Source organism: Thunnus maccoyii, chromosome 16, assembly GCF_910596095.1.
Source record: "Thunnus maccoyii chromosome 16, fThuMac1.1, whole genome shotgun sequence".
In the NCBI taxonomy this organism is placed as follows: Eukaryota; Metazoa; Chordata; class Actinopteri; order Scombriformes; family Scombridae; genus Thunnus; species Thunnus maccoyii.
The window spans coordinates 536,866-549,365 of NC_056548.1; the positions used below are offsets into that span (position 1 = coordinate 536,866).

A 12,500-nucleotide genomic window follows, 5' to 3' on the forward strand; every position below is an offset into this window, starting at 1 on the left:
CCTCACCTCCTCTCCTCACTTCCTCTCCTCCTCTCCTCACCTCCTCTCCTCCTCTCCACCTCTCCTCACCTCCTCTCCTCACTTCCTCTCCACCTCTCCTCACCTCCTCACCTTTCCTCTCCTCTCCACCTCTCCTCCTCACCTCCTCTCCTCCTCTCCTCCTCTCCTCACCTCCTCACCTCCTCACCTCCTCACCTCCTCACCTTTCCTCTCCTCTCCACCTCTCCTCCTCACCTCCTCTCCTCCTCTCCTCCTCTCCTCCTCTCCTCTCCTCCTCCTCTCGCGGCTCAGTCCCTCCCACCTGAGATGCAAGCGGAGGAGGTGAGGAGGAGACATGAGGAGAGAGGAGTCGATGCTGCATCATCTGTTTCTATGATCGTTGGAACTTTAGATTCAAATCACAACGTGGTGTAAAGAATGTACGGATGTCATACGTTGTGATCTTTAGTTGTGTGTTACACCTCTGTTATACGTCACGGGTGCCGAAAAAACTTGTGTAAAGGACACACCTGTGCATCCTCGCTCCTCGAGATGCATTTTAGGAATCGAGACGTCCTTAAACATGACGCGCTGAGACTGATGTCTGGGTCACAGGTAGGAGGAGACGAGGAGACAAAGAGAAACAAAATAGAGAAATGAAAAGAGCCCACAGATTCTGTTTGTTAGGAACAATGATAACTAACCCCGCCCCTGTTAACCCCGCCCTCTGTGGCCCCGCCCCCTGTTAACCCCACCCCCTGTGACCCCGCCCCCTGATGTCAGTGAGTTCCAGGTGAAGGAGGCGTGTCCTGCTGCAGGTGGACGTCAGGACAAACCCAGTCCAGACAGCGGCTGCTCACTGGGATTCAACTCCAGACTGTCGAGTCCAGACAGACGTGCAGGAGACGGTGAGACAGACAGACGACAGACAGACAGACAGACAGACAACAGACAGACAGACAGATGACAGACAGACAGACAACAGACAGACAGACAGACAGACAACAGACAGACAGACAGATGACAGACAGACAGACAGATGACAGACAGACAGACAGACAGACAGACAGACAGATGACAGACAGACAGACAGACAGACGACAGACAGACAGACAGACAGACAGACAGACAGACAGACAGACAGACAGACGACAGACAACAGACAGACAGACAGACAGACAGACAGACAGACAGACGACAGACAGACAGACAACAGACAGACGACAGACGACAGACAGACAGACAGACAGACAGACAGATGACAGACAGACAGACAGACAGACAGACGACAGACAGACAGACAGACAGACAGACAGACAGACAACAGACAGACGACAGACAACAGACAGACAGACAGACAGACAGACAGACGACAGACAGACAGACAACAGACAGACGACAGACGACAGACAGACAGACAGACAGACAGACAGACAGACAGACGACAGACAGACAGACAGACAGACAGACAGACAAACAGACAGACAGACAGACAGACAGACAGACAGACAGACGACAGACAGACAGACAGACAGACAGACAGACAGATGACAGACAGACAGACAGACAGACGACAGACAGACAGACAGACAGACAGACAGACAGACGACAGACAGACAGACAGACAGACAGACAGACGACAGACGACAGACAGACAGACAGACAGACGACAGACAGACAGACAGACAGACAGACAGATGACAGACAGACAGACAGACAGACGACAGACAGACAGACAGACAGACAGACGACAGACAGACAGACAGACAGACGACAGACGACAGACAGACAGACAGACAGACGACAGACGACAGACAAACAGACAGACAGACAGACGACAGACAGACAGACAAACAGACAGACAGACAGACAGACAGACAGACAGACAGACGACAGACGACAGACAACAGACAGACAGACAGACAGACGACAGACGACAGACAGACGACAGACAGACGACAGACGACAGACAACAGACAGACAGACAGACAGACAGACAGACAGACGACAGACAGACAGACGACAGACAGACAGACAGACAGACAGATGACAGACAGACAGACAGACAGACGACAGACAGACAGACAGACAGACAGACAGACAGACAGACGACAGACAGACAGACAGACAGACAGACAGACAGACAGACGACAGACAACAGACAGACAGACAGACGACAGACGACAGACGACAGACAGACAGACAACAGACGACAGACAACAGACAGACAGACAGACGACAGACGACAGACAACAGATGACAGACAACAGACAGACAGACGACAGACAGACGACAGACGACAGACAACAGACAGACAGACAGACAACAGACAGACAGACGACAGACAGACGACAGACAACAGACAGACAGACAGACGACAGACAACAGACAGACAGACGACAGACAACAGACAGACGACAGACAACAGACAGACAGACAGACGACAGACGACAGACAGACAGACGACAGACAACAGACAGAAAGACAGACAACAGATGACAGACAACAGACAGACAGACAGACGACAGACGACAGACAACAGATGACAGACAACAGACAGACAGACGACAGACAGACGACAGACGACAGACAACAGATGACAGACAGACAGACAGACAGACGACAGACAGACGACAGACGACAGACAACAGACAGACAGACAGACAGACAACAGATGACAGACAACAGACAGACAGACAGACGACAGACAACAGATGACAGACAACAGATGACAGACAACAGACAACAGACAGACGACAGACAGACAGACAGACAACAGATGACAGACAACAGACAGACAGACAGACAACAGATGACAGACAACAGACAGACAGACAGACAACAGATGACAGACGACAGACAGACAGACAACAGACGACAGACAGACGACAGACAGACAGACGACAGACAGACAGACAGACAGACAGACAGACAACAGACGACAGACAGACGACAGACGACAGACAGACAGACAGACAGACAGACAGACAGACAGACGACAGACAGACGACAGACAGACAGACAGACAGACAACAGACGACAGACGACAGACAGACAGACAACAGACGACAGACAGACGACAGACAGACAGACGACAGACAGACAGACAGACAGACAGACGACAGACAGACGACAGACAGACAGACAGACAGACAGACAGACAGACGACAGACAGACGACAGACAGACAGACAGACAGACAGGTATGAATGTGTATAATCAGTCTCACTGTTTCTCTCTCAGACTCGGAGCACATTGAGCCTGTTAGTGGGGATGGAAACTCCTCTGAGCTGGAGATGGAGGAGGATGAAGAGGAGGGAGGAGGAGGAGGAGGAGGAGGAGGAGGAGGAGGAGGAGGAGGAGGAGGAGGAGGGGGGGTCAGAGTGTCTCAGCTCGTCCCTCAGACTCCAGACCAGGAAGCTTTCCTGAAGGAACACTTCGTCACACTGGCCGACCTCGCAGGCTCAGGTACAAACACACCTCAGCCAATCCCTGACCTCACCTGACCTCACCTGACCTCACCTGACCTCACCTCACCTCACCTCACCTCACCTGACCTCACCTCAATCAACCTCATGTGATCTGATGTGATCTGGTGTTTCAACAGGAAGTCCGAGCAGAGCGTCTCACAGCTCCAGCGAGAGTCTCAGCATCTCCTCCAGGTTTCTGTCCCAGAATTCAGCTGGAAGGTAAAAACATCACTCTGATAATCAATCACTACCATGATCAATACTCTGATCAGGACACATTCACTGAGTCTCATTTTAAAGTCTTCAGTCATGTCCCAATCAATCAGAAGAATAATAGATAATATATAAATGTGTCTGTGTGAAGAGAAGGTGGACAGACTGAGCTGATATAAACTCAGGATCCTTCATCACGTCTTCATCCTTGTTTCCTCTCAGTCGGGCTGTGGCTCCTCTCCCCTCTCGGACTACTGGAGGAGGAGGAGGAGGAGGGGAGGTGAAGACCCGTCCTCTAGTTTCTGAGGTCCGACCTCTGATGGAGCAGAACCAGAACCGGACCCAGGACAGGAGGGTATCGTGGAACCAGGACCAAACCCAGAACCAGGACCAAACCCAGCCTCCTCAGGTCCAGAACCAGCTCCCGGGCCGGGCGGAGGAGGAGGCGTCCTCGGCCCCGCAGACCCTCCGTCCCTCCCCGCTGAAGAAGAAGGTCCAGACAGCCGTGGAGTCCAAGAGAAACCTGGGCCCGACGGCCCGGGCCGCCGCCTCACACCTGAACTCCTCCTCTGGACTCAGGAAGGCCCAATCAGTCAGCAGCCTGCTGAGTGACACAGGTAACATGTGACACACGTAACATGTGACACAGGTAACATGTGACACACGTAACATGTGACACAGGTAACATGTGACACACGTAACATGTGACACAGGTGACACGTGACACAGGTGACATGTGACACAGGTGACATGTGACACAGGTAACATGTGACACAGGTGACATGTGACACAGGTGACATGTGACACAGGTGACATGTGACACAGGTGACATGTGACACAGGTGACATGTGACACAGGTAACATGTGACACAGGTGACATGTGACACAGGTGACATGTGACACAGGTAACATGTGACACAGGTGACATGTGACACAGGTAACATGTGACACAGGTAACATGTGACACACGTGACATGTGACACAGGTAACATGTGACACAGGTAACATGTGACACACGTAACATGTGACACAGGTAACATGTGACACACGTAACATGTGACACAGGTGACACGTGACACAGGTGACATGTGACACAGGTAACATGTGACACACGTAACATGTGACACAGGTAACATGTGACACAGGTAACATGTGACACAACATGTGACACAGGTAACATGTGACAGAGGTAACATATGACACAACATGTGACACAGGTAACATGTGACACAGGTAACATGTGACACACGTAACATGTGACACAGGTAACATGTGACACACATAACATGTGACACACGTAACATGTGACACAGGTAACATGTGACACACATAACATGTGACACAGGTAACATGTGACACAGGTAACATGTGACACAGGTAACATGTGACACAACATGTGACACAGGTAACATGTGACACACATAACATGTGACACAGGTAACATGTGACACAACATGTGACACAGGTAACATGTGACACAGGTAACATGTGACACAGGTGACACGTGACACAGGTAACGTGACACAACATGTGACACAGGTAACATGTGACACAGGTAACATATGACACAACATGTGACACAACATGTGACACAGGTAACATGTGACACAGGTAACATATGACACAACATGTGACACAACATGTGACACAGGTAACATGTGACACAGGTAACATGTGACACAGGTAACATATGACACAACATGTGACACAGGTAACATGTGACACAGGTAACGTGACACAGGTGACATGTGACACACGTAACATGACACAGGTAACACGTGACACAGGTGACATGTGACACAGGTAACATGTGACACACGTAACATGACACAGGTAACACGTGACACAGGTAACATGTGACACACGTAACATGACACAGGTAACACGTGACACAGGTAACATGTGACACACGTAACATGACACAGGTAACACGTGACACAGGTAACACGTGACACACGTAACATGTGACACAGGTGACATGTGACACAGGTGACATGTGACACAGGTAACATGTGACACAGGTGACATGTGACACAGGTGACATGTGACACAGGTAACATGTGACACAGGTAACATATGACACACGTAACATTTCACACGTAACATGTGACACAGGTGACATGTGACACAGGTGACATGTGACACAGGTAACATGTGACACAGGTAACATGTGACACAGGTAACACAGGTGACCAGTACAGTAAAACGCTGGCGAGATGTTGACTGACTCCACCTGATTGACTCGACTTCACTACTGTGATCAGACTTCAGCAGTTCAGGTGATCACATGACTGCAAACCTGAGAGACTCCACAGTCTGATGTATTTACAGGTGTCACCATGTAAACACGACTCACCTGTCAGCTGTTTGTCACCCTGAAGGTTCATGTGTTCATGTCTCTCTCAGGTGACGCCTCTGCCTCCCTGTCGACCTGTCGTCCGTCCAGAGACGCCTCCTCTCAGCTCCTCCTCCCCCCGCAGCGTCCCACTACCCTCCCCTCCTCCCCCAGACGCCCCCCCTCCACAGCCCCGCCCTCTCAGAGACCTAGCCCGGCCTCCCCTCGCTCCCCCCAGCAGGAAACAGCCGCGGTCACCTTGACTGCCGCGGCTGCCGCCATGCCCAGGAAATCTTCCTCCTCCTCGTCTTCGACCGCGTCAGCGTCGCGCTCCTACATGAGCCCGACCGCCAGCTCCATGGCCAAGATATCCCGCTCCGTCTCCATGGGCGACAGCCTCAACGAACCCGCTGAGGATCCAGCAGTGACATCATCAGCATCATCAGCACCAGCAGCAGCGGCGGTGGCAGTAACCTCCTCCTCCTCCTCCTCCTCTTCTTCTTCTCAGGTCAAAGAGGCTCCACCTCCTCTTGTTGCTGTGGTGCCCTCAAACGCAGCTCTGGCCACGCCCCCTCACGCTGCTGTCGTCCCCGTTGTTGTCACCTCCCCCGCCTCTCTGGGTAACCATGGTAACCAGGTGGCGCCTCCCCCCCGCGGTCTGCAGGCTCGAGTCCCCGGCGGCAGCAGACCGCTGCCTGACAAACTCTCCCTTGCCTCCTTCTCGCCCCCCACCAAGACCGCCGCCTCTTCCTCCTCCTCCTCCTCCTCCTCGTCTCGGCCGCCTCCTGTCTCCGTCTCTCCTCTGACTCCGCCCCCGCAGGAGGAGGAGCCTCAGACTGCTGCAGGCGACGGCGGAGTGGAGCAGAGAGATGATGCAGGTTTGGACTCTCCTCCTCCTCTTCTTCCTCATGCCTTCATCACTGAACAGTTTTTAAGACAAACATCAGTCTGAAGGGTTGTTTGTTTGACCAATGAAACACAAGAGTGTGTGTGTGTGTGTGTGTGTGTGTGTGTGTGTGTGTGTGTGTGGAGGCAGAGGAGCCAATCAGCTGTCAGCGTTTGTTGGTAGAGTGACCTTACCTCTCTCTCTCTCTCTCTCTCTCTCTCTCCAGACCAGCCAATCAGTGTGGAGACCTGCAGAGCTCTGACCAATGAGCTGCAGAGCTGCTTTAAGAGAGCAACACACCTGTACAGGAAGGTGAGTCACACGTCACCGATAAATGTAAACAATCGAACAGGAAAGATGCAGTTTGTTTGTTTGTTTGTTTGTTTATTTGTTGGTTCAATGATCACCTGTCTCTCCAGGTGAGCGGCTCCTGTCCAGATGACTCCGCCCCTGAGCAGCATCAGATGGCTGTCGTCCTATCCGAGGCCTTCCAGGCCATGAGGGCGGAGCTAGACTCGCTGCCGCTCAGCGCGCCGGGCATGCTGGGAGTGGAGGGGGGGCTGCTGGGGGGGGGGGGGGGGGGGGGGGGAGGTGAAGACGGCGGCTCTGCTGGAGGAATATTCTCTGCTGCTGCTGCAGGCCGTTCAGCAGAGGATCCACAACAGCAGCTAGACTCCCCAGCCTCATCATCCTCCTCTTCATCATCATCATCCTCCTCCTCTTCCTCCTCCTCTTCCTCCTGTATCTGCTGATCATCAGTCGATGAGTCGAGGTCTTCACGGCTGCAACACGTTAACAGAGATTTATTCTAATCATCAGAATAAAACCACGAGTATAAACGTAAAGTCATAGAAACTAAAATCATTTGTTTATTTGCTTCAAAGACAGTAAACAACAACAACAAACAATAAAAGACGAAGGTCGAACCTGTTTAATATTTAACTGCATAAATCAGCTCAAACTCTAGAAAACGAGACAAACAGCTGATGAGTTTTACCTTCATCTTCCTCTTCCTCCTGCGCTGATTGATCACATGATCAGAGCTGATACTGTCAGACATGTTGACCCCTGACCTCTGACCTCTGACCCCATCAGACTGAGTAGAGTTTGGACCCGTGAAGACCTCAAACTTCATCTGAGTCCCTTTCCTCTTCATCCAAAACCATCTTCTTTTTCTCCTCTTCCTCCTCCTCTTCCTCTCCATCCTGCTGGTACTTAGAGCTGCAACTATCGATTATTTTAATTATCAATTAATCTGTTGATTATTTTCTGGATTAATTGATTAGTTGTTTAGTCCATAAAATGTTTTGTTTTGATCTTCAGTTTAATATTCACATTTAACGAATGACTCAAAACAATTAATCAATTATCAAAATAGTTGATTGATTTTCTTTAGAACTAATCGTTGCAGCTCTTTCTTTGTCCTTCTCATTTAATGTACATCTCTTCTTCACCTCCTCCTCCTCCTCCTCCTCCTCCTCCTCGTCTTCACAGATGAAGGATCTGAAGCCATTTTGATTTTATCTGGTATTTTTATTCCTTTTTTATTGTTATGCAAGAATCTTTCTGTCTTAAAGGACGACGGATCATTTTCCTGTTTTGTAGAAACTGAACTGACGTTTTCTAGAAGTTGTTTTTTAAAGACTGTTTCCTTTGATCGTTCTGAACTCTTCACTTCCTGTTTCCTGCTTTGTGTCCCGTCAATCTGAAGGATCGTTGGATTATTGATTATTGATTACTGTAGACATGTTGGTGCTAGTATGGGGGGGGAAGGACTTCTTAAAGGAGCAAACAGCAATATGAGAACAAACTTTATTGTTCTTTTGTTTGATGTACATTTTCAGTTCTGACTTCCTGTTGGAGACACGAAGGACGACGGTTCGAGTGGGATTTATTTTTTATTTTCTGTTATCGACTTCACTTCCTGTTTCTCTGTAACCATGGAAACACAGAAAGAGTTGTCTTCATCAGTTTATCCAAGTTTCATTGTTAAATTTTAATTTATAAGTGTTTCAGCCTCGCAGCAGTGACGAGAAACTCCTGAAACTTTATTTAAACTGTCTACCTGCAACACTAACGACATTCCCATCAGCCTCAGCTGTTCTCTGTGTTTACTGCTAATTAGCAAATGTTTGCACACTAACACGCTAAACTAAGGTGGTGAGCATGGTAAACATACATTATACCTGCTACACATTAGCATGTTACTAGCATGTTACTAGCATGTTACTAGCATGTTAGCGCTGCGTCCCGAATCCAGACTGCACACAACTGACTCTAACTGACGTCATTTCACTCATCAGTGTGTTCCACCTTCAGTCCTTTACTTTGAGTTTCCTGTTTTAGCAAAATAAGACATAAAACTATTATTAATTACTGAATCAATCAATCAATCAATCAATCATTTGTGCTGTCTTCAGTCTGAATGTTGGTTTCATGTTCCTCCAGCTGTTTCTCCTGAATATAGCAAATAAATATGACATCTTCGATTAATCTGTTGATTAGTCGTTTGGTCCATAAAATGTCAGAAAATGGTGAAAAATGTGGATCAAAGTTTCCCAAAGATTCAGTTTACTGTCACAGAAAATATTCACATTTAACAAGCTGCAACCAGAGAATCTAATGATTAATCTAAGATCAAAATAGTTGATTAACTAATTGATTAATTGTTGCAGCTCTAACTCATAATCCTGTTTAGTTTTGTAAGAGCTCCACTGTGAGGACGCCGTTTTCAGATATTATTGAAGATTTAGTTACTGAGATAAATGTGACAGTTAATCATCAATAACAGTCAGTGTTCAGACTGTAAAGCTGTTGAAACAGAAACACGTCAGTAAACTGAAGACTTTTCTGTCTTTTTGTTGCTTTTAACCGGCGGTAACATCCTGAGGTCACAGCCTGATTACATCATTTCCTGTTAGTATAAAACCACATAGTATTATTAGTATATATACGGTGTACGATATGGAGGATGGATTTGGGACACAGTGAGTCTGAAATCTGACGTTTCTTAAACGCTGAAGACGTGTTCATGTGTTCATCATATGTGATGGAAAGATTCACGTCATCAGACGGCTGCAATAAAACAGATCATATCTGATCAATTCAACGATGGACTTCAGTCCATGTTTGTTTTTCAGACACTAACATTATTATTATTATTATTATTATTTTATGCTTCATAATTACGACTGTGATGTCAACGCGCAGTTTACAAGTCAGAAACTGGTAATTACAATAACTCCCAGATGACATGAACGCAGCATGACACTGAGGTCTGAGTCACATGACCAACAGATGATTGACAGCTGAGTGTTTTGGACCAATCCAGCAGACTTTTGTCACGACTGATACGTTTAATTTGACTCTGAGAAGATTTGTTTGTGCTGTACAGTAAAAGTGAATCGATGACTTTAATTATGATTGTTAATATTATGATTAAGCTAAAAATCTGAACTGAGCTCATACAGGAAGTGTCTTTACATCAGTTTGTATTTATTATGTTAATGAGCTGTTACACTACTGAACCAGAGTCCAGACTGAGCGCCATGAAGTCTTTTCTTTTTGTTATTGATGATTAATGGAGGATGTACATTTTTATAATTGTTATTAGAAACACTTTTTGGGGTTTTAACAGTTTGTTGTTCACACTGACTTTTCTTCACAAACTGTTTGTTCAGTTTGAAATATTTTAATGTTTTTTGTCAAAATTTAATAAAAGTTTGACACTTTGATGTTTGGCTTTCTGAGGAAACTGTTTTCTTTTACTTTTTACACATCTGTGACATTAACTTACTCTCACGACAAACAAATCAAACGCACCCTTTGCAACAAGATGATGTATTTAAACTTCCATCGAGCCCTACAACAAATGTCAGTACTACAGTAGTAATTCTCTGTACTACAGTAGTAATTATCTGTACTACAGTGGTTATTCTCTGTACTACAGTAGTAATTATCTGTACTACAGTAGTAATTCTCTGTACTACAGTGGTTATTCTCTGTACTACAGTAGTAATTCTCTGTACTACAGTAGTAATTCTCTGTACTACAGTGGTTATTCTCTGTACTACAGTAGTAATTCTCTGTACTACAGTAGTAATTCTCTGTACTACAGTAGTAATTCTCTGTACTACAGTGGTTATTCTCTGTACTACAGTAGTAATTATCTGTACTACAGTAGTAATTCTCTGTACTACAGTGGTTATTCTCTGTACTACAGTAGTAATTCTCTGTACTACAGTAGTAATTCTCTGTACTACAGTGGTTATTCTCTGTACTACAGTAGTAATTCTCTGTACCACAGTGGTAATTCTCTGTACTAAAGTGGTTATTCTCTGTACTACAGTAGTAATTCTCTGTACCACAGTGGTAATTCTCTGTACTACAGTGGTTATTCTCTGTACTACAGTAGTAATTCTCTGTACTACAGTGGTTATTCTCTGTACTACAGTGGTAATTCTCTGTACTACAGTGGTAATTATCTGTACTACAGTAATAATTCTCTGTACTACAGTAGTAATTCTCTGTACTACAGTGGTAATTCAGTAATTATCTGTTTATATATTAGTTTGTATTGCTGCTGGATTCCTTCACTGGGTTCAGATTTGAGGTTGTTGTACTTTACTTGAGTATTTATACTTCCACTCCACTGCATCTCTCAGAGGGAAATATTGTAGTTTTTACTGCACTACATTTATTTAACAGCTACAGTTACTTAATAAATTAAGATTTTATAAACAAAATGTGATCAGCTTTTAAAACAGGAAGCTTTCTTACAGATTGCTGATACTTTATTTTGACTTAAAGCTGGTTTCCGGTTTTAACATAGAAATGAACACCTGTGACTGCCGAGTAAATCTCTGTATTTCGCAATATACCAGAGTTAAAATCTGGTGTCTGGTGTGACTTTCCTGCGCTGGTGCATTTTACATCCCTGCACTTGCTGGGTATAAATACCCAGTAAGTCTTGTGGTCCGACGGAGATACCTGAAGAGTCAAGAAGCCAAACATGACGTAATTTCCCGGCATGTCTGGGCTCGTCTGTAGACATACGTTATGAGCAGGTGTCGATAGTGTTTGTGTAATTACTCTCACAGCCAGAGGGGGGAGACAAAAGCACTGCAGGTTTAAGCAAGATGTTTGATTTTTACTTGTAATGAAGTATTTTTACATGTTTTTCCACAGCACCTGATAATACTTCTGCACTTTATACTTTTTTATGACCTTAATAGAAGTAAACGTGACTGTTGTCATAATTTACAGTAAAAATATGTTCATGATGTCGTCTGTCCAGGTTCCAGTCTGATAATGCAGAAGATAGTTTATTGCTGAGAGGATGTCTCACTCGTACCCTGATCCTGAGGCTCTGCTGTCAGAGCGGGAACAGCAGGAAGCCGGAGAACACGCTGAAGTTTCGGGAGTCGTCGTAGAGCCGGTAGCTGCCCGGCAGACGGAGGCGGACCGTGTCGCCCTCCTCCAGCTGCAGAGCCACACTGTTGGACGTGGAGGCGTAGCCGCCGTGGTCGTTCAGGTCCAGGTTGAAGATGATCGGCTGGTTGTTCTTGTGCAGGTACAGACCCATGTAGCCTTTCAGGTAATCTGCAGCCGTGAAGCTG

The 12,500-nt window shown here is 46.6% G+C and overlaps 2 protein-coding genes across 27 annotated transcripts in view; one reads left to right on the forward strand and one right to left on the reverse strand.

The window, feature by feature from the left end:
- Positions 1 to 8,099, forward strand: part of mapkbp1 (mitogen-activated protein kinase binding protein 1) — a 63,263-nt gene extending 55,164 nt beyond the window's left edge. The window contains exons 25-31 of the mRNA XM_042388783.1: positions 763 to 887; positions 3,222 to 3,446; positions 3,586 to 3,667; positions 3,884 to 4,278; positions 6,068 to 6,874; positions 7,109 to 7,194; positions 7,302 to 8,099. Coding sequence (XP_042244717.1) covers positions 763 to 887; positions 3,222 to 3,446; positions 3,586 to 3,667; positions 3,884 to 4,278; positions 6,068 to 6,874; positions 7,109 to 7,194; positions 7,302 to 7,634 — 2,053 coding nt within the window. The 3' untranslated portion in view covers positions 7,635 to 8,099. The remainder of the gene's footprint in view (positions 1 to 762; positions 888 to 3,221; positions 3,447 to 3,585; positions 3,668 to 3,883; positions 4,279 to 6,067; positions 6,875 to 7,108; positions 7,195 to 7,301) is intronic.
- Positions 8,100 to 12,028: 3,929 nt separating this feature from the next.
- LOC121881488 (putative leucine-rich repeat-containing protein DDB_G0290503) overlaps positions 12,029 to 12,500 on the reverse strand; it is a 24,963-nt gene continuing 24,491 nt past the window's right edge. For all 26 annotated transcript variants that reach the window (XM_042389269.1, XM_042389291.1, XM_042389295.1 and 23 more), the window contains one exon: positions 12,029 to 12,500. This exon is cut by the window's right edge and continues 37 nt beyond it. In XM_042389269.1, the coding sequence (XP_042245203.1) occupies positions 12,257 to 12,500 (244 nt within the window). In that variant the 3' untranslated portion in view covers positions 12,029 to 12,256.